At 37.4% G+C, this 23,259-nt stretch overlaps 1 gene segment (V, D, J or C); it reads left to right on the plus strand.

Annotated features, from left to right (window-relative positions):
• The window catches only part of LOC146633522 (immunoglobulin gamma-1 heavy chain-like), a 127,509-nt gene that overhangs the window by 86,454 nt on the left and 17,796 nt on the right, over nt 1–23,259 (plus strand). The window contains 2 exon segments of the C gene segment in view: nt 5,721–5,766; nt 7,649–7,945. Of these exon segments, the coding sequence occupies nt 5,721–5,766; nt 7,649–7,945 (343 nt within the window).

Below are 23,259 nucleotides of genomic sequence, written 5' to 3' on the forward strand. Positions count from 1 at the left end.
CACTGCTGGCCTCCATCCAGGCACGTATGGGTGCAATGTCTGCATCAGCGTCCTGGGCTTGGCTCAGCTCCCCCATGGTCCAGCCATGAAACAGAGAAGCAGTATCAAGGGTTTTAGCCACATATACTTTCTCAGTCAACTTTACAGTGTGTGTATTAGTGGACATGTTCTGGTGTGATATGTCTGTTCTAGTGTGAATTGTCTGTTCTGAGATGTCTGTGTTGGTAGGAGTGTTTTGACATAAAATGTCTGACTTTGTAAGAGCAGTTTGGTCTAAAGTCTTTGTTTCTGGTGTAGTGGTGTCGTGACTTACCCCCACTAGACACACCGCTGTAGTAGCCGGTTGTCCCTCCACCCTCACCGGACTCAGCAACAGGGAGCTGGTGTCAGAGTCCAACTCGCATTGAACTGCCTGATGACTGGTCCCCCCGAGATGCTTGGGGGGGTCCTGCACTCTGCATGGACAGGACTGGCGACAGGGTCTTCTGGAGAGGCTATCAGCATTGGTGTGCACTCGACCTGGACGGTGGATGATCTCAAAGTTGTACTCGGCAAGCTTCTCGAGCCATCGAGCTAACTGTCCCTCTGGCTCTTTCATTTTTGTTAGCCACCGTAGACTGCTGTGGTCTGTGCACACTTTGAAAGGCCGTCCAAGGAGGTACTGGCGAAAATGGGATGTGAAATCAACGACGGCTAGTAGTTCACGTCGTGTGGTGCAGTAGTTTTGTTCAGTTCTTGATAGCTTACGACTGCCATATGCCAGCACACGTTCCACGCCCTGTTGCATCTGTGACAGCACCGCGCCGATGCCAGTGTCGCTGGCATCAGTGTCTAGTGTCATTTCTCCATGGTCAAGTGGATAGCCAAGAACAGGGGCAGAGGTGAGTCGACACTTCAGCTTGTCGAAAGCTGCTTGGTGCTCAGCATGCCACTGAAAATGTGCATTCTTCTTGGTCAGGCTGTGCAGGGGTTCGGCTATAGAGGCAAAATCTTTCACAAACCGGCGGTAATATGAGGCCAGGCCGATGAAGCGTCTGACCTCCTGGATGGACGTAGGTGTGGGCCACATCTGAACTTTTTGAACTTTGCTGGGGTCAGTAGCCACACCATGCTCGGATACCACATGGCCAAGATAAGCAACTTCGCGGCGAAAGAGGCAGCATTTGGCAGGTTTCAGTTTCAAGTTAGCTTGTTGAAGTCTATAGAATACCTGGCCAAGCCGTTGCAGCATCCCCGACACGTCCTTAGCCAGCACGATGATGTCGTCCAAGTAGACCAGGCAGGTCTCCCACTGCATGCCAGCCAGGACGCGGTCCATCAGCCGCTGGAACGTTGCCGGGGCATTGCATAGTCCAAATGGCATGACGTTCCACTCAAAGAGGCCTGTCCTAGTGCAGAAAGCGGCGGCCCTGCGTGCTCTAGGCGTCAGCTCAACCTGCCAGTAGCCTGATGCGAGGTCTAATGTGCTGAACCATCTGGCAGTTGAGAGTGTGTCCAGCGTGTCCTGGATGCGGGGCAGCGGGTAGGCGTCTGTTATGGTGTGGTCGTTGAGAGCCCTGTAGTCAATGCAGAGACGGTATGTCCCATCTTTCTTGCGCACCATAACGATGGGCGAGGCCCAGCTGCTGCAGCTGCGTTGGGCGAGACCGCTCTGTAGACTGTCGTAGATCTGCTGATCAGCATTTTGCTGCTTTTCCCCTGCCATTCTTCGTGGATTTTGTTTGACTGGGGCACCAGGACGGGTTATGATGTCATGCTGCACAAGGCTGGTTCGGCCCAGGTCAGCAGGCCCTGTAGAAAACACATGTCCATAAGTGCAAAGCAAGCGTTTCAGTTGGAGCTGTTCATAGTCATTGAGGTCTGTGGAGCTCTGGGCATAGAGTTCCTGCAGGTGCAGAGGAACCACAGGAGGGCTGGTCAGAGAGTCTGCAGCTGGGGAGACCATGGAGGGTTCCACGGCCTCAGCTGGCTGGAGGAGCCCGGCAATGGATCCCGCCTTAATTGTTACTGCTTTATTGCCAAGGTTAAAAAGGCGAAGTGGGACAGCTTTAGAAGGCTGTGCGTTGACTAGGACTCTGGCGATAAGTACTTTGTGCTTCTCAACAAAACCTTTGGTGGGACTAAGCATCATGTCACCTCGAGCTGCTGCACCAGGATGCACATTGCCTTTCACCATATACTCTTGCCCCGGTTCCACCACCACAGTTCTAGCTATTCTCACTGCGTGTGACTTTGTACTGGCTTCGGTTTGGTAGTAGAGCACCTCTTCACCGAAAAGGATGATGCGGCGTTTGCCGAAATCAAGACGTGCTTCAGCTTGAGTGAGGAAGGGATGCCCAAGCAGCACCTCATTTCCTGCTATATCTGCCACCAAGAAATCAACATCCACCTGTCGATTGTTGATATTGACAGGTATCTGGGCTTCACCTAGCAGGTCCCCAGGTCCCACACCAAGCAAGGTCTCAACAACTGAGGGCTGTAGTGGTGGTCTCACGTCTGGGTGGATGGAGTTGTAGTAGGGCAGCGGCAGCACGCTCCTCCGGGCTCCACTGTCCAAAACAGCACATACCTCCATTTCGTAGAGGCGCATGGGGATACTCATTTCTTGGCTTTGGCACTTAAGGTGGAGTACAGTGGGTTTTGGGCTGTCCCAAGGGCTACTGTTCAGTGTTAAGGCCTTGGTGGTTTTGTGAGGGGAAGGGCACTGCTTTTGGACATGGCCCCAACCTTGACAGTTATGGCAGCGAACCCCACTCCTTTTAAAGTTTCTGTGATTGTTCGGTGTTGTCGAGGGTGTGTGTGGGGCAAAACGATTCGGTGAGGGGCTAGCTGCAGGTGCATGCTCAGCAACAGTCTCATCTTTGTCTTTTTCTCTGACGACGGCAGCTCGGGGCCGGCGTTCAGCTGCGTTACGGGCTCCTTGCTGCATGGCACTGGTTACATAAGATGCAGCCCTTTTAGTGGTTTCGTGTCGGTGGGCTATTTCGTATGCACAGGCGAGTGTGGCTGGGTGCCTCTCTAGCAACTTCTGTACTATTTCTGCATCACCCAGCCCATTGGTGAAAACTTCAACAGCTATAGAGTCTTGTTCAGTCTCTGCTCTATTACCATATGCAACAGCCACTTTCCCATAAATGTCATCTCTGAAAACATGCAGGGCCTCACCAGGTTTACGCACTCGCTGCCTCAGTTCTACAGCAACAGCAGCTGCATGGTCAGAAGAAGGGCCATATGCAGTTTCCAGTTCGTCCACCAGGCGGCGGTAATCCCATTTGGATGAGCGGGGATTTCTGTGGATAATGGCCCCTGCTGCTCCAACTAGGCAGAATTTAAGCTGAGTTGTCATTGTTTTTTCTGACCAATAGTTGGCTTCAGCGCAGCTCTCAAACCTGTGCAGAAATTCCTTCCACGGTGTGGTGCCGTCATATTGGCCCGGACGTAGAGTGGGGACTCTCTCTCTAGTGTCACCGTCCTCTTCACTGTCAGATGGGGGCTGACAGGGCACACAGCGGGTCTTGCCTGGTTTCGAGCGGGGTTTATGCTGTGCAGTGATTTCCCCATAGCTTATGGCTTCATTAAGGCTACTGGAAGGCATACATTGCATGGGTGTATTTAACATTGCGTTAAACTGAGCCGGTGTGCTGTGTACAAAACTGTCCACGTGAGCGGGGGAAAATGGGTTTGAGTCTGGATAGTGGATTTTCATTTGGGGAGTAGGAGCTGGATAATAGTTCATGCTGCTGCCTGTGTTTCTCTCACGGCCGTAGCTGCGGCATTCAGCATCAACGAAGGGATTCGTGCGGGAAAACTGCGGCCGGGCAGGACCATCGGGCGGCGCGAATACACCCTCTCCATTAGCGTGTGTGTTAGCACAACTTTCGGCACACAGGAATGGGTTCATATGTTCACATTTAGTCACAGCTCTGTCTCTGTTAGCTTCCCTAATGCTCGCGGCACCCTCGGAGACACTGGTCAGCGATATGAACGGGTTGGAGTAATTGGTCTCAAGTCCGTACTTTTCACGAGAATGGCGAGCAGCGGCCATCGCGAGTTAGCTTAGCTACGGGCTAATACACTTGTAATTACGGTCACTCGGCCTTATCGTTAGCCGCTTTAGCCTGTCGGTTTTTCTCAGTGCTCACCACTCCTTTGACAACGTGAGAGGGTCCCTTCGTGGTCGCCAGTGTTAACCATTCCTCGCCGTCAGTCCCCTGACCGTGGTCGGGAGACGCGAGGGGAGATGCTTCCTCCAGGGCCGAAGTTTGTCCTCCTTCGGGGTTAACTCCCTTCACTTTTGTGGAGTAGTGAGGCAGACAGAAACCAGCCGAGGCACCGGAGATTACTGAAGTGATGAGGCTTTAATAACAGTACTGCACACTTCGGAAACACACTGCATAGCCTGTAGCCCGTTAGAACGCTGCTCCCGGTCGCCCTCTCTACCCATGACACACTCTCTCTCTCTTTTCCCTCTTTCGCTCCCCGCGTTTCCTTCACGCGCATGCTCACACACACATCACATACACTCCTTACTGCACCCAGTCACACACAAGACGGCAATTCCTGCAACAATACCTAAGCTAAGGAAATCCTCGAAAGTTGGTTCATCTGGACGTAACAGTTTCCAAGTGACTCTTTCAGGCGACTGAGGAAGTCATGAATGGATGAGTGATGAAACATTTTCCCCATTAAAAACCCTAGGTCCAGTTGAACAGAATCAACTTTTAGGAAATAATCAGATAGTGTCAAACACCATACAAATCAAGTGAACACCAAGTAGTTGTTTCTGTTATACTTTTGACATGAGGTCTGCCTGAAGGACTCTGGTATTTGGTGTACTGTAATGTATTGATGCATGGAAAAGTCCTCAAGGTAAAAAAACAAAAAAAACAAAAACAAAACAAAACAAAACTTGCAGGCCTGTATGGGTCTAAGTATAGTCTTGCATTCATTCTCTGATGACTTATTTAGACCACTGAAACACAAAAGGACCCAAGTGGATGCAGAAAGACAGACTAACACTGATGTTAGGGGTCATGAAATTAATTAAGCAAGCTGACTGAATATTCACAACTATGCACTAAACATTGTGACTGTGTGATATATCTATAAAGTACTAAGAATGTTTGGTACCATAAGTAATTTCAGCCTTTAAAATTATTGGTTCCATAGTCCAAAGGGTGTTTACCTATTTTTAGGACATTAATACATTAAATAGATTAGATATTAGATTAGATCTATTTGAAAATGAATAATTAACTTCTGCTAGTGGTTTGCTATACATACTGCAGTTAACAAGAGGAAGTTGGCATATACCTAATTTTATAGAAGCCAAACCACAGGAAATAGATGTCTCAAAGGAAATTGCTTATAAAAGGCACAGAGGGAGACGCTTTTTCATACTTCCTTGGTTTAAATTAAAAAAGTATTTGTATTACAAGCAGACTGTAACAGATCACTGTGATGGCTACTTTGACTACTGGGGGAAAGGAACACAAGTCACAGTAACTTCTGGTAAGTAACAATCTAATCTGTTTTGAGTGAGCACAATTCTGTATTTGTCATTTAATGAAAAATTGGTTACACTGTGTGCTTAATTGACATTGGCGGTAAAGTAAAACATCTGTGTAAATAACAGATTTATCCAGTTTATTAGGTTAGTGTAATCACGTGAAAAAATATTTTTGCACTGAAGTACAATTGAAATCTGTCACTGTGATGACTACTTTGACTACTGGGGAAAAGGAACAATGGTCACTGTCACAACAAGTAAGACATGCTTCATATTCTCCTTATTAAAAAGGTTAAACTTTCACAGTTTAATTTGACATATTTAAAAGTTCAGTGTGGTTGTTTTTGTATGTTGCATATTTTTGAGATTTTATACTAGACACTGTTTTGGACTACTGGGGATAAGCCACAACCAGGTAAAGGGATCTGATTTCTTTTTCTTTAATGTTGACATTTAAGTTCAAAAACACTGTGAAAACCATGCAGTGCTTTAATTTCTGGTTTATTGCAAGGCTATAGTCTGTAGCCATGATTTTAACTCTGGTGATTAAAAACTTTGTGACCTTTAATTTAATTGGAACATAACTATGTAAAAAATTATTGAGTTTAGAGTGGTTCTAGCTATTTCAAATGTCAGAAAAATGTTACAAATTAACAGGATACCTGAGAAGTTAGTTTTTGTGAGAGGTGCAAACGACTCCGTTAACTGTGATAACTGGGCTTTCGACTACTGGGGGAAAGGTACAATGGTTACAGTCACAACAGGTAAGGCACTTGGAATATGTCCTTAATCTTAAGATTTTGAGTTAAAAACTTTGATATTTTCCGAAGAAACAGTGTGTTAGTGTACAGTGTATTCCCACTGTATTTGTAAAATACTGCAAGTCAAGTGTGAGGTAATTTGAAGACTTGGTGGTGAAAAACAGGTTTAATTCAGTCTTTTGAATCTTAATTTGCACAAACAACATGAAGAAAACCAAGTATGCCAAGATGGAAAGTCTGTTTTTGTATGAAGTGGTGAATAACTTGTTAAACTGTGACTACGCTTTTGACTACTGGGGAAAGGGCACAAAGGTCACCGTCACGTCAGGTATGAATTGATGTAGTTTTCACTAAAGACAGAATTTTTTTTATCAACTACGACAATACATCAATTGGGATAAATTCACCAAAGCAAGTCATTATTGGAACACTTTGTAGCCAAAAGAGCAAAGAATTTGTAAAAAAAAACAAAAAAAAACAACAACAACATAATTTATTTATATTAGTTATAACTATATCAAGAAGTAAGTGTTTTAAACTTATTTTATTTTTCTCTGAGACAAAATTGGAATGTCATAGTAATTAATTTGTGTAAGAAGTAACTGTCACAAATGAGCTTTTGACTCATAAGAAAATGGCATCAAGATAAAAATGTCATTAGGTAAGACTTGTCCTATTTAAAATCTGCATAGGATATGTTTCGGATAGAGAAATTCATTTTACAAGTTATAATATAACTTCACATTATGTGAGAAATATTCTTAAACGTGATAATGTCAAAATGGGTATAATTTGGTGATTTAATAAGATTTCAATCTAGTGGGAATAAAATTAATGTTGAATTAGACTTTTTCCATATCGTGAATAGATTAGCCTTTTGATATCATGGAAGAACTAGATTCTATACTGTGCTACGGTGTTTTTGACTATTGGGGAAAGGGGACAACAGTCACTGTTTCATCAGGTAAGATTACCATCTCATTTCAGAGATCACTGCTTAAGTTGGATCAAATTTTTTGTGTTTTTGTAAGAATTTGCCATCAACACTGTGAAAGGACATTTAACAACTTTACACTATGCTTTTCTAATGATTTCTGTTCATGTTCTACATTTAAAATAATGTTCTAATTTATGTGTTGAATAACAGATGATGATGATGAACAAACTGCCTCTAAAAAAATGTTGCACGGAAGGATTCAGGCACTTGAAATGTTTTTGTATTGAACATTTAGAAAAGGCAATGTCTTCACACTGGCCTTTATTAAACAAAATGGTCCTCTCATGTGTTTTCTCTTTAATCATTTCTAAGAGAAAATGTGTGGTATATTATTGTATTTCTATTCCGGTATCTTAATTAGTGTTGTCTCCCCTTTCTTAGACACTTCAACTGCACCCACTGTGTTTCCTCTGGTACCATGTGGTTCTGAAAGTGGAGATATGGTCACTCTTGGCTGCCTTGCCACTGGCTTTAACCCTCCTGCAGTGACTTTCTCATGGAGCAACGACAACAATCCCTTGACAGACTTCATCCAGTACCCTGCAGTACAAAAAGGCAATGTTTATACTGGAGTCAGTCAAATCCGAGTGAGGAGACAGGACTGGGATGGACGACAGAATTTTCAATGTGCTGTAAACCACACTGCTGGAATTGCACAGGCTCCTATCACAAAACCACGTAAGCCTGATGGTAAGTCACATTTGTGTTAGTTATTTTCTGAGCATTATTTACAATTACCACATGACAGCATTGATAATATATTCCAAAGTTAAACAATTTGAATGAATTTAAACTTTTACAAAAATTAGAATTGAACTGATGTGTAATGCATTATCAAATTCAGTAACCTTTTTCAAGTTGTTCTTTTTTTGTTAGTTGTTTTCAGATCAGTAATTACAATTACTCTTAAATTATTACTGAGCTACACCTAGTGATTGCTACCTCTGATAAGAACACAAGTTAGCTCTCTTTAGTTCTCTATTTTATTGGTTTTGATGTTTTTGGTAGTGGAAGCAGTAATAAGGCCATTTTGAACTGCTAACATTGACAAAATAACATACCGAGGAATTATTGTTTCAACCTTTAAAAAAATACTATATATAAATATGCTGTTTGTGCCAAATAACCAACATAAAAGCAAATATTTTGCCTTATTAAATAGCACGACTTATTCTTACATTTTTCTAAATTTATAAATAGAATGCTCAGTCATTTTATTTTGTTACTACTTTAATCTAACTAAATCGATACAGTAGGAACACAGTATCACAGTTTCCCTCAACTTCTGTATACTTCTGTATACTGCTTTTGCATACATACATGTGTGCATGTCTTTGTATTGCAGAGGCGTCTGAGCCGGTGAACAATACTAACCAAAACAACAAAGGAGGTGAGTAACTCATAGCTGTTGTTGTTGTTTTTGAAAAAAACAAAACACTTTAATTCTTTAATAAAACAAGGTAAACCCATAAAAGCAGGTGAGCCTTATGCATATATATGCATATATGATTGATTTTATTAGTTTATTTTAGTTTTCTTGTATTGACATTAAAGTGTTAGTGGTATAACATATTATGTTTAAGTAGTAGTTTCATTTAAATAATTTTGATGTTTCACCAACTACAGATCTGACAAACAGTATGTTAAATTCACACACATACACACACACACCTTTCTGTCTGTCTACATATATACATTTGAACTCAGTGTCTTCACTTTAAACTTGAACATAAATCTCTGTTTAACTGACTATCTCTTTCTGATGGGACAGAGCCAACAGTAGCAGTCTACATCCCACAGCTGCCCACTGACCAGTTTCAGTCTGAAGATAAAATCACTCTGGTGTGTCTGGTCACCAGTACTGTGGATGAGACATATAAAATCGAATGGTCAGAAATGGTTGGAAAGACACAAGGACCTTATGTTACAGCCACCGACGTCCCTCCACAGCAGAGCAAAAATGACCAGAAATGGCGAAGTATGAGTCTTTACACCACCAGTAAGGCAAACTGGGACAAAAAAAATCCAACCAAAGAGTTCACCTGCCGTGTCGGAGTCAGACCTAAACCTATTTTTAAAACAGTGTCCAGTGCCCATGGTAATTCCATAGAATGTGACTGTAACTACTAAGGTTTAAATATGATATTTTGTGCTTGTGTCATTCTTTGTCTGTGAGAGTTTTCTATATGAAAACCTGTGCACTTGTGATGTCAGTCACTGTGAGACAAAATGTTTGTTTTGTTTTCATCATGTTGTTGTTCAGCCTGTGTGAGTCACAGTGTCCAGTTGCTTTTATGTGTGCTGTCTGTTTGAAATAAACGTTGCATGGAAACTCTTTGGTATATGTGTACATGAATAGCTTGAAACAACATCAAAAAGCAGACATACACATAAACTGTTCCTTTTTTCACTTTTCCATTAACACTAGTAACAAAGAGGAAAATCACATTACCCTAAAAAAACAAATGAAAACAGATGCACATAGATCTCCTCTAACCAAGTGTAATGTATCTTCCACTTCTTAGATGATTTTTGTGATCTGAGTTGGGATGATATCACCGCTGAAGACGATTTTGGCAGCCTGTGGTCCACAGCTTCCTCCTTCATATTCCTTTTCATATTCTCTCTCTTCTATAGCATTATTATCAGCCTTCTTAAGGTAAACATGCAATTTACATTTTCTGCATTTCAGTTTTATTGAAGTCGGTGAGTTGTAATGTAGGATAAACCCAGTCACAAGAAAATGCAGTAAATGGGAACTCTAAAGAGCACTTAAATATCTTTTTTTTTTTAATCAGGAATTTTAATGTTCTGTTTGCACTTGAAAAGTACACCTTTTATAATGTAAATTATACAATTATTTAGCTTCTTAAAGAATAAAAAAAAAAGACATTAGTTTATTTGAGAAATTATAGCCTTTAATTTCCATAATATAATCTTCCAGAACTATCTCCTGGAATAAATAACATTAGGATGTAAATTTAAATTGTGTAAATGGGTAAAATAAAAATTGAAATTGCTCTTATTAAGAGACTTTTTTAAACTTTCTGATGTTTTCTTTTTGCAGATAAAGAGATCATAACGAATGGGATGGAATGGGTGCGCTTCATTTCTACGCTATTTTTAAAATGTTTTTCATTTTCTTTTTATGCACATAATCATTTATTTGTTATATTAAATGCCTGTCATATATAAATAGTCAATTAACACATCTGTAAAATGTGTAAAATAGATCAATAAAATGAAACTGCATATTATACTGCATTCTGATATTGATATTACTATTTTTCTGCTATGGATTCTGTTGTTACATTAATTCTCAGTAAACAACCAAATGAACTGCTCAAGGAAATTAAAAAAAAAAAAAAAAACGAAAAGAAGAAACACTACAATGGTCATTTCACTTCTGTAAATACTTCATTACATTACAGTTACATTAATAAGATTCAGTAAGAAATATTTGGCACCTGAAATATTAAACAGAATATGAATGTGAGGATGTAATAAATATCGAAAGCATTTTTGATGTTGCTCTATTATTTCTCAAAGTTTCTAAGAATAGCACAACAACATCTGAAGTCAATGTACCGTAAACCTCTGTTATCAGTTAGAGCTTTGAGGTTTTGAGTTTCCTGGTGCACCCCTGGGGCCAAACCTGCACAATTACAACTGTGCACCAACCATTACAACCGTGAATGAATTTCCCTGAAAAACAACATACTCATCTGGCAGCTTACTGTATATTTACATATCCATAGCATATTTGATTCACACTTACAAATTTCTGTTATCAGTTAAGGCATGATAGTTTTCAGTTTCTAAAAACAGTCTTTATAGAGTTGCTTCTCTGCATCTTTAGGGTGACATCTGCATCGTGGGATGAAGGCCGAGAAACGTAATTATTGATGAATAATCAGAAAGCTGTAGACACCTTAGACACCAAGTGAAGACAAAGTAGTTGTTTCTAATAAACTTTTCACATAAGGTCTACTCAAGGGACAACTCGTATTCAATTTCTAATGACATATTTATGCCACTCAAACACAAATGGACCCAAGTGAATGGAGTCACGGAGTAAGAGCTGAGAACCATAAGGTGAAAGAAGCATGTATTTACATGTGTTACTAAAAATAATTTCAACCTAAATTTCTTGGTCATATAGTCTAGAGCTGGGGTGTCAAACTCAAATACACAGTGGGCCAAAATTCAAAACTGGAACAAAGTCGCGGGCTAACGTTAATATTTATTGAAATATATTTATTCCTCCAGATATAAGAATGAATCTTTTCTTATGGACTCAAACACATTTTGCTAAAAAAATGAATTTGGAACAAGAAAAGCTTAATACTAAACAATATATATATTAGCTGTATAATACCAGTAGGCCAGCTCTGATAGTAATTTGGTATGGCTTCGCGGGCCAAATGTAATTAGGCTGCGGGCCAAACTTGGCCCGCGGGCCAGAGTTTGACACCTATGGTCTAGAGGGTGTTTAAGTAACTGTAACCCTAACCCTTTTTAAGATACCAAGGCAAAGGCAAAAAGATGTCATTAGTGTTGATAATAGATACTCCAGTAATAAAATGTAATTTCACCATGAGTAGGAAGAATTTGTAAATTTTTTAATTTGAAAAAGCACTATATAACTTCTGCTGGTTATTTTCTATAAAAGTTGGGATTAACAGGAGGCTCTAAAAAAGAGGACGCTGGCAAGAAGCATAATTTTACAAAAGCCAAACCAGAGGAAACTGATCTCCCAAAGGAAACTGCTAATAAATGGCACAGAGGGAACTGCTTTTTCAGAGAAACATGTACACTTCCTTTATTTAAGTTAATAAGCGTTTATATTAGAGCAGATTGTAACAGATCACTGTGACAGCTATGGCTATGCTAGCTACTTTGACTACAGGGGGAAAGGAACACAAGTCAGAATAACCTTTGGTAAATAACAATCCGATCTATTTTGAGTGAGAACAAGTCTACATTTGACAGGTTGATATGAAATTAAATCTTTGTTATACTTTATGCTTAATTTGACATGCAAGGAAAAATAAAACATCTGTGTAAATGACCGGTTTATTTATTATTTATCAGTTTAGTGTAATCATATATAAGGTGACAAAAGATTTTTGCACACATTTTTTTTTCTTTCTATGAAAGATTTTGTTGGATTTATCGAGATATTACACTGTAATTCTGCTTTTCATTACTGGGGAAAAGAAACAATGGTCACCGTCACAACAGGTAAGACAAGCTTTCTGTATTGTTCATATTAAAAATGTTTGACTTTCACAGTTTAATTTGACACATTTAGAACTTCAGCGTGGTTGTTTTTTGTATGTTGCATATTTTTGAGATTTTATACTAGACACTGTTTTGGACTACTGGGGATAAGCCACAACCAGGTAAAGGGATCTAATTTCTTTTTCTTTAATGTTGACATTTAAGTTCAAAAACACTGTGAAAACCATGCAGTGCTTTAATTTCTAGCGTATCACAAGTCTACAATCTGTAGTCATAATTTTAACTCTGGTGATTAAAACCTTTGTGACCTTTAATTTAATTGAAACATAACTATGTACACAATTATTAAGTTTAGAGTGGTTCTAATTATTTCCGAAGTCAGAAAAACTTTACAATTTAACAGGATATCCGAGAAGTTAGTTTTTGTGAGAGGTGCAAAAGACTCAACTGTGATAACTGGGCTTTCGACTACTGGGGGAAAGGTACAATGGTTACAGTCACAACAGGTAAGGCAGTTGAAATATGTCCTTAATCTTAAGATTTTGAGTTAAAAACTTTGATATTTTCCAAAGAAACAGTGTGTTAGTGTACAGTGTATTCCCACTGTATTTGTAAAATACTGCAAGTCGAGTGTGAGGTCATTTGAAGACTCAGTTTAAACACTTGGTGGTGAAAAACAGGTTTAATTCAGTCTTTTGAATCTCAATTTGCACAAACAACATGAAGAAAACCAAGTATGCCAAGATGGAAAGTCTGTTTTTGTATGAAGTGGTGAATAACTTGTTAGACTGTGACTACGCTTTTGACTACTGGGGGAAAGGGCACAATGGTCACCGTCATGTCAGGAATGAATTGATGTATTTTTCACTAAAGACAGAATTTTTTATTTTTATCCAAGACTAGTACAATGTTGATTCATCTATTGGGATAAACTCAGCAAAGCAAGTCATTATTGGAACACTTTGTAGCCAAAAGAGCAAAGAACTTGTAAAAAACTGGACTTAATTTATTGATGTTAGTTATAGCTATATCAAGAAGTAAGTGTTTTAAACTTATTTTAATTTTCTCTGAGACCGAAATCAGAATGTCATAGTGATTAATTTTTGTAAGAAATAAGACAAGACTCGGTTAACTGTCACAAATGACCCATATGGAAAAGATATATATAAATCTTATAAAGTTTGTATCTGTCTTGTGTGAAACTTGTATGAAAAGCATATAAGAGTGAAAACAGATATAAGATCCCTTGAAAAATTATATAATGAAACTTGTATGTTTTGGATACTTACTAAAACAATGTATGAAAGTAATGCAAAAGTGGCCACTTTCATGAGTAAATCATGTAAGCCTTATATGATTTACTCATGAAAGTGGCCACTTTCATGAGTAATCACATATAAGTTTTTACTATTTCTTTTCCGTATGGGGAGGTTTAGGCTACTAAGAAAATGGCATCAAGATAAAAATGTCATCAGGTAAGACCTGTCCTATCTAAAATCTGCATAGGATATGTTTCGGATAGAGAAATTCATTTTACAAGATATAATATAACTTCCCATTCAGTGAAGGTTTACTTCAAAATACAGTTATTGTGTTAAAGTACATTTATTGTAAAAATATTCTCAAACGTGATAATGTCAAAATGGGTATAATTGGGTGATTTAATAGGATTTTAATCTAGTGGGATTAAGAAAAGGTTCTATTTAGACTTTCTCCATATCATGAATAGATTAGCCTTTTGATATCATGAAAGAACTAGATTCTATACTGTGCTACGGTGTTTTTGACTATTGGGGAAAGGGGACAACAGTCACTGTTTCATCAGGTAAGAATACCATCTCATTTCAGAGATCACTGCTGAAGTTGGATCAAATTTATTGTGGATTGTAAGAATTTGCCATCAACACTGTGAAAGGACATTTAACAACTTTACGCAATGCTTTACTAATAAGTTCTTCTCATATTCTACATTTAAAATAATGTTCTAATTTATGTGTTGAATAACAGAAAAGTAAACGTATAATTCTATCGGGGGATCCTGATGAACCAACTGCCTACAAAGCAATGTTGCAGGGAAGGACTCGGGCACTTGAAATGTTTTTCTATTGAACATTTAGAGAAGGTAATTGTCTTCACGCTGGCCTTTATTAAACAAAATGATCCGCTCAAGTGTTTTCTCTTTAAGCATTTTCAAGGGGAAATGTCTGGTATGTTATTGTATTTCTATTCTGGTGTCTTAATTACTGTTGTCTCCCCTTTCTTAGCCACTTCAAGTCCACCCACTGTGTTTCCTCTGATACCATGTGGTTCTGAAAGTGGAGATGTTGTCACTCTTTGGCTGCCTTGCCACTGGCTTTAACCCTCCTTTCTCATGGAACAAAGGCAGCACTGCCTTGAAAGACTTCATCCAGTACCCTGCAGTTCAAAATGGCAATGTTTATACTGGAGTCAGTCAAATCCGAGTGAGGAGACAGGACTGGGATACACAACAGAATTTTCAATGTGGTGTCAATCACACTGTTGGAAATGGACAGGCTAATATCACAAAACCACGTAAGCCTCATGCTTAGTCACATTTAATCAATTTATCTTATTCTGTTTGACTTACAACAAGTTTACATGAAAAAATATATATATTCCAAAGGTCTGATGCGTAATGCATTATCAAATGCAATAGCTTTCTTCAATAAAAGTTCTTTTTTTTGTTGTTGTTTATGAACAGTAATTACAATTACTCTTAAATTATTACTGAGCTACACCTAGTGATTGCTACCTCTGATAAGAATACAAGTTAGTTCTCTTTAGTTCTCTATTTATTTGGTTCACGGTTTTGATGTTTTTGGAAGATTTGTACTGGAAGCAAACTTATTGTAAGTTCACCCCAAGCTGCTTATATTGACAAAGAATCTGAGCATACCAAGGAAAAAATGTTTCAACTTTAACACCCCAAACCATATTCAGATATGCTGCTTATGTCAAATAAATGACATAAAAGCAAATATTTCTCCTTATTAAATAGCATGACATGTTCTTAAATATTTCTCAGCTTAATTGGTGATTCTAAATTGCCCAAAGGTGTGAATGTGACTGCAAATGGTGGTCTTTCTCTATGTGTTAGCCATGCGAAAAACGAATGACCTATCCAGGGTGTACCCTCACTCTCACCCTAAGGCAGTTAGGATCGGCTCCTGGTTCTTCCATGGAAGATAATGAATGGATGGATTTCTACATTTATGAATAGTTTGTAAATTGAAAAACAAAAACCATGCTCTTGCATACATACATTTGTGTACATCTTTGTGTTTCAGTGGCTTTTAAGCAGACACATTCGCAAAGACAGCAGCTTTATTCAGTAAATGTTGGATTTTGTGCGGCAGTAACAATTACTAGTAAAGTATTACTGCACTAAAACTTGTGATTGTTACTTCTGAGAAGGTTAAGAGTTAGTTCTTGATAGTTCTCTATTTTTGGTTGTTGTTGCTTTTGGAAGGTAGAAGCTGACTTCACTGAAAGTACACCTTGCATTTATATGTTAAAAAAATAGCCTAAAAATACCAAGGAATAAGTGTTTCTACTTGAATAAAAGCACATTTAATTCCTTCTTGAATACATACATTTGTGTATATCTTTACTTTTCAGTGGTATTTGAGCAGAATCCAACTCTTAAAGTGATTTCCTCTCCTGATGAGGATGGTACCTATACTGCCTCCTGCTTTACCAAAGAGTTTGCACCAAAGAAACATGACATCAAATGGCTGAAAATTGGAGCCGACGTCACCAGCAAAAAAAGATCCGATCACTACAGTTTCTGAAACAAGACAGGCAGATGGAAAGAAAGTGTAGAACGCAGCAGGTTTTCTCACAGTAAATTCCAATGACTTGCATGAAGATACTGTATTTATGTGTAATTTTGCAGGAGGCCAAAGTGGATCTTTGAATAAAACTGACAGAGACTACACACTAGGTAACTGATTTTTCCACAACTGCTGATCCAAAAAACAGTATGTTACAATTACACACACACACACACACACACACACACACACACACACACACACACACACACACACACACACACCAATCTATCCATCCACATATATACATAACTTAATGTCTTCTTTTTAAACTTGTACATAAATCTCTCTGTTTAACTGAGTATCTCATTCTGATGGGACAGAGCCAACAGTGACAGTCCACATGCTCCCACAGCTGCACACTGACCAGTTTCAGTCTGAAGATAAAATCACTCTGGTGTGTCTGTTCACCAGTACTGTGAATAAGATGTATAAAATCAAATGGTCAGAAAGTTATGAACGAAATTCTAGACCTTATGCTACAGCCACCGACGACCCTGCACAGCAGAGCAAAAATGACCAGAAATGGCGAAGTATGAGTCTTTACACCACCGGTAAGTCAAACTGGGTCAAAAAAGATCCAACCAAAGAGTTCACCTGCTGTGTCGGAGTCGGACCTAAACATATTTTAAAAACAGTGTCCAGTGTCCATGGTAATTCCATAGAATGTGACTGTAACTACTAAGATTTAAATGTGATATTTTGTGCTTGTGTCATTCTTTGTCTGTGAGAGTTTTCTATATGAAAACCTGTGCACTTGAGATGTCAGTCACTGTGAGACAAAATGTTTGTTTTGTTTTCATCATGTTGTTGTTCAGCCTATGTGAGTCACAGTGTCCAATTGCTCGATATATGTGCTGTCTGTTTGAAGTAAACGTTGCATGGAAACTCTTTGGTATATGTGTAGATGGAAAACTTGAAGCGTCACAAAAAAAAAGAAAAATTCTTCCATTTTTCACTTTTCTATTAACACCATTAAAGAAGAGAAAAATTGTATTACCCCAATGAATAAATAGAAAACAGATGCACATAGCACTCCTCTAACCAAGTGTACTGTACCTTCTACTTTTTAGAATACCTTTGTGATCTGAGTTGGGACGATGTCACCGCTGAAGAGGATTTTAATAGCCTCTGGTCCACAGCTTCCTCCTTCATATTCTTCATATTCTCTCTCTTCTATAGCATAATCATCAGTCTTCTTAAGGTAAACATGCAATTTATATTTTCTGCATTTCAGTTTTATTGAAGAATGAAGTCTGTGAGTTGTAATGTAGGATAAACTCAATCACAAGAACATGCAGTACACTCAAAAGAGCACTCATAGATCAATTAAAAAAAATTAGGAACAAGGAATTGTAATGTTCTGTTTGCACTTTTTAAAATCACACCTTTATCATGAAAATTATATCATTTGATTTTTAAAGGAGGAAAAAAAATGAGTGTAATTTAGAAATGTTTAGGCTTTAATTTAATCCAAAACTATCTCCTGGAATAAGTAACATTAAGATGTAAACTTAGAGTACATTAGGGTTTACTAGTAATAGTAATTAAATGACTGTTCTTAACAGATTTGTTTTAACCTTCTGATGATTTTTTGTTTTGGGGTTTTTTTTTGCAGATAAAGAGATGATAACAAATGGGATGGAATGGGTGCGCTTCATTTCTAATCTGCTTTTAAAATTGATTTTTCATTTTATATTTATGCACATAATCATTCATTTTTTATATTAAATAGATGTCATATACAAATACCCACTTAGGAGATGTGCAAAATGTGAAAAATAATTAAATAAAATGAAACTACATATTATACTGCATCTTATGGTCATTTCACTTCTGTAAATGCTTCATTAAATTAAAGTTAGGTTAATAAGATTCAGTAAATAACATTTGGCACTTTAAATATTAAACAGAATATGAATGTGAGCATGTAATAAACATCAAAATCATTTTTGATGTCGCTCTATGATTTCTCAAGGTTTCTAAGAATAACACAACAGCATTTGAAGTCAATGTACCGTAAACCTCTGTTATCAGTTAGAGCCTGGAGGTTTTGAGTTTCCTGGTGCACCCCTGGGACCACACCTGCACAACTAAAACTGTGCACCAACCATTACAACTGTGGCATCTGGCAGCTTACTGTATTTGCATCTCCATAGTTCATTTGAGTCACATTTCCAAATTCCTGTTGTCAATTAAGGCCTGATGTTTTTCAGTTTCTAAACGTGCCATCTTTAGAGAGCTGCTTCTCTGCACGTTTGGGGCCACATTTGTATAAGTGGATTTCTTCAAGTCCCAAAAAATATCTTGTTAGGTTGCAAATGCATCCAGCTATAAATTGATACACATGCCTTCAGAAGGCATAAATGTTTGCAGACAAAAGAATATATGCTCAAAATGTAACCACACCCTCTCAAACTGCATTCAAGAAACTATATATATGTATATATATGTATATATATATATATATATATATATATATATATATATATATATATATATATATATATAATTTTAAGCTTAGATGAATAAGTGACCTGTATTAACTCATTCACTGCCAGCCATGAGTCAACGTATGCTTTCAATTGACGTCTATAGACGTCAATGGCAGTGAATGAGTTAATTTCCTATAGTATTTTATTCTATAGGAAAAAGCCCAATCAGCACTGAATTCATGAATGTATCATCAATGCATGACAAGTCTTCCATCGACAAAAGTCGATTGGAAGGTTGCCCCCAACTGCAAACCGCAACAACTGAAGCAATGTGAAGGTGTGTGAGTGACAAAAGCCACAACTCAGCCACAGGAATAAAGGAGACAGGCCCAACCAAAGACAACAAAATTCCAGATTTCAATGAAGATCATGAAGTCAGCAGTCGGTACCTGTGTGCACAGGGATTTCAGCAAGAAACAGGTAGTTCACAACTTCATATAGTGAGGAGACAAAGCAAGAAGCAAAAGCAATCAAGCCTGTACAGTTACACACATATGCATATACTCTCTCACGCACAGATGCACACACAGAAAATCGATGTTGACATTGATCTATTGATTTTGTGTGGGGATTTTTTTTCTTTTTAAAATGTTTTTAAAAACAGGATAATACAAAATATTTCAAACATTAAATCATTCTTGTGTGGACAAAATATAGTACAAGTGTAATACAAATCAATATTCTTAATTAAAATAACAAAAGTAGCATAAACACATAGATTGTCCAGTTACTCATGCATCTAAGTTAAGAACAGTCACTGTTTCCGTTTTATTGCAATTAACATTTTATCCTTCATAATCCATTCAGTTTTAACCACTGTATTGTTTTGAAACCTCATCTAAAACATTTTCATCTGTGCCTGTATAAAAACTCAAAATACACCAAATATGTACAGCTTTACACAGTACCCAGTGAATAACTGAAGTGGGAAACATGATGAAATACCACCACCTAGTGGGTTAGCTTGTTTTGCAGTTAATAAAACAGTTGGAAGATGTTGATGCTTTGAATAGAAGCAGTGCTTGGAAACCAAAGAATTCACTTACTTCATGCAAACATTAAAAGGTGTTTATTATTATTATTATTTTTATCTGTATTTGCATTCAGATAATGCTGCTGTGTGGCTGAGAAACTGAAGCAGCAAAAAAGGAACTCCATCTCTGGCTGCCTCCTTTGTGTATTCAGAGAGGTGACATGTACAAATTCAACCCTTGCTTCTGCTGCCACCTACAGGTCTTTATGTAGACAAAAACATATAGTGTGAAACGGTGTGTCCCTGATTAATGAAAGAATGAACATAAAGTGGACAGAAGTGTACAAAATGTGAGGTTTTAACCAACAATTATTTCCTGTCAAGCAAGCTTAAGTTTAACGTATTTTGAAGACCTAAAAGTCACCAGGTGACTCCAAAAGATTTAAGTCTATTATTCAACAAGAACTCACAGCTACAAAGAAGGAAAATACATTAATGTATTTCCACTCTCATAAAATAATAATACAGATAAAACAGAAATATTCTCTTAAACCTTTTTAAAATATGCCTCTGTTTTTGTGATCATCTTAACTAGAACATCCTGTTGTTTTCGTAGTCTAAAACTCTTAAGTTCTGGCAAGAGTGGGAAGGTTTTGGTAAGAGCTTATGTCACTGTGATACTATGGGGGCTACTACACAGTGTTATACCCCATAACAAAAACTATGTCGTGAAACCCCTCTCCTCTTCCTCTGTCCTGTAAATTTTGAAGCACAGTACTGATCAGGTAAAACTAATGAAAAAGGTATATTTTATTTATAAATATATTTAGTCATCATTAATTATTATCCATTAATGACTAATTTAGGCATTTGTAACACACAGTTAAAATGGGGAAATAGGTACAGCAATAATAAAACATACTAATTATTAGAATACACTACGTAAAAAAATAAATAAATGTGTTTTCTATAACTGCAAAGAAGCACACAATAGTAATAACTAATCAATAGTAACTCTTATAATAAAGCTATTGCAAGATTTTATTCAAATTATTAAATCTTTAATTTATATTCATGAAAAGGGGGCCATATTTATATAGAATGGCCACAATATTTTGGCAGAATATTTGTCTTATTGCTTATATTCCATAATGGGTGACAGCTACACGGTGGCAGAGGTTTTTGAACAAACATGTGTCACAGTGTGGAGCGGCCACACTGATTCACACAGTTACAAAAACCTCCTTGAAAGGCAATGTCTTTCTGCTGCAACTAGACTGTGTGATGCATACTGTAAGCACAAACTTCATTAATATATTAGTTCTTTTGCATATCCTAAAATTCTGATGGAAATAAGCTTTTTATTACCAAAAAGGAAGATTTAATGATTTGATTGTTGATCCATGCTGTGCAAACAAAAACATATAATAATGAAATAATTATTAGTTCCAAAATTAATTGTGTTCATTAGATGTGTATGACAGTTAGACTGTATGTTAAAAGAGGGCCACAGCTACAAAACCTCTGAAGAAACACTTTTCATTAGACCAGTTACAAATATTAAAAATGAGTTAACTTGAAGACTTTGGATGATAGACTTAAAAACATGTATGTACTCAGTCTTTGTACTTGTTAGGTTTTTTTCCTGCATTTAAAATACAGACTAACAGTTTGTGAAGCACATTTTTCTCTCTTCTGTCTTCTGTAATACTGAGGTTATTTTTTGTAGAATTCATACAAAATGTACCACTTAAAACATTTACTATATTTTCATATTCTTTCATGGAGTTCATGATTAATGAATATGTGCAGATATGATGTCAAGTTTGAAGGGTGGAGTTTTTGTAAAGGGTTGTATTACAGTGCAAAATTACGGCCACAGTGAGACAGACTGTGACAAAAACCTCCTGTCATTGTGAAACATGGGGGGATCAAAACATTGTTTCTGTAGAAATCATGAGCATATTTTAAATGGAAACAAAAAACATTTATGACGATCATTAAATTGAATTTCGCCTTTTTCAGTCCTAATTAATAGAAGGTATAAATGTGTGACGTGTAAGTAGAGCCTTCATCAATATGCAGTCAGCTCTTTAGCATATCCTAAAATTAAAGGGTTTTTTTTTAGAAAAAAAACAACATTTTTTTGTTAAAGAAGATTTTGTAAATATCATTATTGTGAAATCAAAACCAAATTATCATTCCTGCTACTGAAAAATGAGAATTCACATAAAATGCAAATGAAAAAAACAAGAGTCTAATAAGATAATTATTATTCCCACAATAATGCATATTAGATGTTTACAACTGCAGTGACTGTTTCGCTACCAGGGGTATATTTTTTATTGAGTTTGATGTATCCTAATCATATTTCAAAGTTGAACTGAACAAGTAAAGGTATATATACAGACAGACAGTTCGCAGGGTGGAGTTTTTGTATAGGACTTCATCACAGTGCAGTATAGCAGCCACAGTGGCACGTACTGTGACAAAAACCTGTCATTGACAAAAACAAAAACATGACATCATTACATTGTGTCTGAAGAAAGCATGAGCATATTCTAAATGGCAGCAAAAAATATTTGCCAAAGTTCTGTTTATGAAACTTAAACACATCCACTAATATGATGAATTCTCCCTGTATGAACAAAAGGGTTACTGACAGCATGTATTATAAATTACACTGCATCAAAAAAGTATTTCTTTGCACAAAAAGACCCAAGAAAACAAAGAAAAAGATCATTCACCTCTTTTTGTTTAATATTCAACGCTAACATATTGGGCTTATTTCTCTTCTGTGGGATATTTGGCCTTTGTTTGAACTTGTTCTTAACTATACAAACCACACAGTGTTATACCTGACTAAGCTATCTAAATGCGTGTTACTATTTAGTTAATAACTATGTTTCAAGACATATAATAGTTAGGATTCAAGGTTTAAAATAAAATAATAACACTAATAAAAGAGATGTATAAAACTGAAAAAATAATAGACCACACTTTCATGAAACTGAATCTTAAAAAAATCTTTAAAAAAACTGATAGTGCAGTTGCAAAGTAGCAGAGGTTTTTGTATCACTAGTTGCAACAGTGGATATGATGGGAGCCACAATGATATCTGGCAATACAAAAACCTGTCCTAAACTTATACAGAAAGTCGCTAAGCCTCAAAAATGAGAAATTGTGTTACTCTGCCACATTTCAGAAGAAAGGTTATATTCATCAGAATACTGTACTGTTAGCAATCTGTCTGCAATTTATGAGTGAGATGACAGTTATTACCTTTATCTGATGGCGTTTGATTTTTGCTGTGAAATTCGGATGGTTGGGATCCTATCCTGCCCTGTATCATTGGTGTCATGGGTTAGGGAATGTTTTCTTGGCACACTTTGGACATGAACTGAGCATAACTTAAAGGCCAGCTAC

This window comes from Diplotaxodon limnothrissa, linkage group LG4, assembly GCF_057381915.1.
Source record: "Diplotaxodon limnothrissa isolate DT_005_m linkage group LG4, D_limnothrissa_male_GT1.1, whole genome shotgun sequence".
NCBI classification, from domain to species: Eukaryota; Metazoa; Chordata; class Actinopteri; order Cichliformes; family Cichlidae; genus Diplotaxodon; species Diplotaxodon limnothrissa.